The 4,379-nt window shown below is 37.8% G+C and overlaps 2 protein-coding genes across 2 annotated transcripts in view; one reads left to right on the plus strand and one right to left on the minus strand.

Moving 5' to 3' along the window:
- The window catches only part of LOC106875905 (ATP-dependent RNA helicase DHX33-like), a 69,611-nt gene that overhangs the window by 41,184 nt on the left and 24,048 nt on the right, over positions 1–4,379 (plus strand). The gene's annotated exons all lie outside the window — the stretch shown is intronic.
- The window catches only part of LOC106875891 (uncharacterized), a 45,502-nt gene that overhangs the window by 6,816 nt on the left and 34,307 nt on the right, over positions 1–4,379 (minus strand). Inside the window, exon 2 of the mRNA XM_052975344.1 lies at positions 485–569. Within this exon, the coding sequence (XP_052831304.1) occupies positions 562–569 (8 nt within the window). The 3' untranslated portion in view covers positions 485–561. The remainder of the gene's footprint in view (positions 1–484; positions 570–4,379) is intronic.

A 4,379-nucleotide genomic window follows, 5' to 3' on the forward strand; every position in this document is an offset into this window, starting at 1 on the left:
CTTGTGTTACATGGTTAAAGTATATATTTAAATTATGTCAGAAAAATGTTATAAAATCTTTTTGGTATATAAACATTGTATTTTGGGAAATAACCGGTTTCGTGTTGTCTTTTCAAATGAAGTAGAGAAATTTCTCTATGGAATAGATTTCTTTGGGGTGAAATGCCTGAACTCACTAGCCGATGAATTCGTAAGTGCCTTTCTTATCGTTGATTTTTGGTGTCGCATGGCCAAAGATTACCACCGCTTGACAACCAGTGTTGGCGTGTTTAAGTCTTTGTAACTTAGTGGTTTAACAAAACAAACGGATAGAATAAGTACCAGGCTTTAAAAAACAAGTCCTGTGGTCAATTCATTCGACTAAAACCCTTCAAGGCGGTGCCCCAACTTGGCCACAGTCAAATGACTGAAATAAGTAAATGTTAACAAAAAGAAGATATTAATGAATGACAAAAGAACAGGAGTTACAAAATCATTTCACTACCTTGCAACTATTTTTCCTATAAGTAAGTGTACACCAAGAGCTGAGTGCCTGTCGAACATCTTATAGCTTCCCTGGAGCTAATTATCTGCAAACACAAAAACATATATATACATAAATACATTATACACACACACACACACACACATAAAATAGTGTACATTTAAACACAAGAAAAATTACCTATAACAGGCAATTTCTACACATTAGAAGACAGTCAAACGACTGAAAACCACAAAATTTAAGTAATTTCAAAGGGAATGAAAACTTTTACCTTCTTTATATTTATATATATATATATATAGGGCATCCAGCTGTAGAAACTCTGCCAAATCAGATTGGAGCCTGGTGTTGCCATCCGGTTTCACCAGTCCTCAGTCAAATCGTCCAACCCATGCTAGCATGGAAAGTGGACGTTAAATGATGATGAGGATGATGATGATATATATACATATATAACCAAGTTAATTATCTTCAGTCATTTCTTATAAGAATTCTAATTGTTTGATCTACTGTATTGCCAACACAATGACCCTTTAATGTCAGCCTCAAACACAATCAATCTGACATTATATAACAAACTAAAATACATATATCAACCCAGTTTCATTAATTCTTTAGCATTTAGATTACTCTGTCACATGTAACGTTTATTTATTTACATTATTTTGAATTAATCATACATTATCTTGTAGCTTCACGATTTCAATGATGTGATTGTCTATTTCTAGAATGACGTTGTACAGTAGGTGTGAGAGGTGAGATCTGGCCAGTTTGAGCATAAAACAGACAGAATATTTTGAGTTGAATATGGCTGGTTGAAATACTAAAAGTTTGGAGTGGTAAAAGACATTTGAATCTAGAATTTCATGATTGCAAATGAGGGAATTTCTTGACCATTTGACCATACTTGTGCACATGTGTGTATGTATTATATCCCCCTCTTCCTCCTCCTCATTATCATCATTTGTGTCTGTTTTCCATGCTGGCATGGATTGGATAGTTTCACAGGACCAGCAAGCCACAGTGCTGTGCTGAGCACCAGTGTCAGCATAGTTTCTACGGCTGAATGTCCTTCCGAACACCAACCACATTACAGTGTATACTGGGTGCCTTTTTTGTGCCATTGGTACAACTCATACCAGCATGGAAAACAGACATTAAATGATGATGATGATTATATTGTTGTTGGCACTCCATTGCTTACTACGATGAGGGTTCCAGTTGATCCGATCAATGGAACAGCCTGCTCGTGAAATTAACATGAAAGTGGCTGAGCACTCCACAGACACAGTTAACGTAGTTCTCGGGGATATTCAGCGTGACACAGTGTGACAAGGCCGGCCCTTTGAAATACAGGCACAACAGAAACAGGAAGTAAGAGTGAGAGAAAGTTGTGGCGAAAGAGTACAGCAGAGTTCGCCACCATCCCCTGCCGGAGCCTCGTGGAGCTTTAGGTGTTTTCGCTCAATAAACACTCACAATGCCCGGTCTGGGAATCGAAACCGCGAGTCCGCTGCCCTAACCACTGGGCCATTGCGCCTCCACGATGATTATATAGACATAGAGATATACACACATACATACCCAGTTACACACAGAGTAAAGTATGTGAGGGTTGCTATTTGTTGAGTAATTAGTTGTTATTCCAATAAACAACAACAACAGTAGCAGTAGTGGTGGTGGTGGTGGTGGTAGCATCAGCTTTATTTTCAACACGTGTAGTTTGAGTAGAATTGGCTGCTATTGCTATGTAGTGTGGTAAGATGGTGTGTTTGGATCCACCCTCTTCCAGCCTGCAGAACCAATGATGAAATGACGAAACCAGCTGGTGTATAAACTTAGCTAAATACCATCTTATCTGGCTTCAACTCTATTTTTAACTGAACATTGCCTAACTACATTGAGGAACACACACACACATACTCAGTGAAAATTCACATGTATACATATGTCAAGACACATACACATATTGCAAATATATAGATTCATAGTGAAAACATTCTTACATACACGCACACATGCCACAAAATCTCACACACGTGAGCGCACACATTCACTGCAAAACCATACATGTGCAAACTCACACGCATTGCCAAAATATACAGTGTAAACATACCCACACATTCATTGTAAAAGCACGTATACACACGCAGACACTCATTTTGCTAACAGTCCTACACACATTCAAGCTTGCTGACAGATTTACACACACACACATATTTCTACCAAACACACACACACACACACATCAACTTGCACACTCCCTCACACACACATAAACACACTCATTTCCCCCACCCCATCACAAACATACACCCTTCTCACTCACACACACATACATTCCCTCCATTCACTTTCACATGCCTGTACACACATGCACATTCACACACACTCACTAACCATCATCACATGTAGAATCTATTTATTTTGCTGATGTTTTCTCTCTGACTTAGTGAAGTGTGCAGAGAAAGCAGGAAAAAAAATATCTCTGAGAAACGGTTTTCATCTCCCCTGGAGTTTCATTTGCTTGACTGCTGAATAGCATTCACTGATCATCCCCTTTTCTAACAACCCTCTTTCACCACCACCACCACTACCACCATTCCTACACTGCAGTTAGCTATGGGCAATGAGCAATATTTGGAATCCCCTCTGGGTTTCTTGTTTGTTGTTGCGGCTGTTGTTGGTCTTGTTTGGTTCCCAGAATGCAGGCTTGGTTATGTAGTAAGAAGTTTCTTTCACAACCTTATGGTTCTATGTTCAATCCCATTGTGGTATCTTGAGTAAAAGTTTTTCTATTTTTCTACTATAGTCTTGGGTTGAGCAATGCCTTGAGAGTGAAATATTGCAGATGGATATTGTGTAGAAATCAACACATGTGCACACATACATACACACATCATCATCATCATCATCATTTAACGTCCGCTTTCCATGCTAGCATGGGTTGGACGATTTCACTGAGGACTGGCAAGCCAGAAGGCTACACTAGGCTCCAATCTGATCTGGCAGAGTTTCTACAGCTGGATGCCCTTCTTAACACCAACCACTCCGGGAGTGTAGTGGGTGCTTTTACGTCCCACAGACACAAGGGCCAGTCACACGGTACATAGGGATTGTTTGAAGTGGTGTACAAATTTTATATATTAAGAAAAAAGAGGGAGTCAGAATTTTGAATAGTTTTTCATAAACACTTTCATCTCGTTAGTGTCTGAGTCTCATCAGTGATGATTTTTTACAGAAAATTCATGCGTTTTATATAAATCTGGAAGAGAATGTTCTTTTGTTGTCTGCGTATGTGTATACGTACTCCTCCAATAAATATTTAACCCCTCTCGGTTGAAGGGTCTTGTCTTGCGAGTACTTGGTGACCTCATTATTGCTGGTGTCACAAAAAAATGCAGTCAGTACACTCTGTATGTTGTTGGCATTACTAAAGGTATTCAGCTGTAGAAACCATGCTAAAGCAGACATTGGAGCTCATCACAGCCTTTTGGCTCTTCTGTTCCTGCAGAACCATCCAAACCATGCCATCATGCCAAAAAGGATGTTAAATAATGTAGATATATTATAATTTGCTTGCTTTTATACCTGTTTTTCCATGCTACCAGCATGTGTTAGACAAATAGTTATATATGTATATATATATATATATATATATATATATACATATAGTTTTAGGGAAAATAACCAAGTTTCAAGAACTCATCGGTTTATTATATTATATTTATCTTATGATATTTACTTTACTTTATATTATACTCATTTATTGTGCTTTTAATTATTAATTTTTCTATATGTGATAGTGGATTTTCATCGATGAGTTCTTGAAACTTGGTTATTTTCCCTAATATATATTTTATCTATAAAGCTCAATTTAATTTTAATTTTTTAT

Source organism: Octopus bimaculoides, chromosome 21 (genome assembly GCF_001194135.2).
Source record: "Octopus bimaculoides isolate UCB-OBI-ISO-001 chromosome 21, ASM119413v2, whole genome shotgun sequence".
In the NCBI taxonomy this organism is placed as follows: Eukaryota; Metazoa; Mollusca; class Cephalopoda; order Octopoda; family Octopodidae; genus Octopus; species Octopus bimaculoides.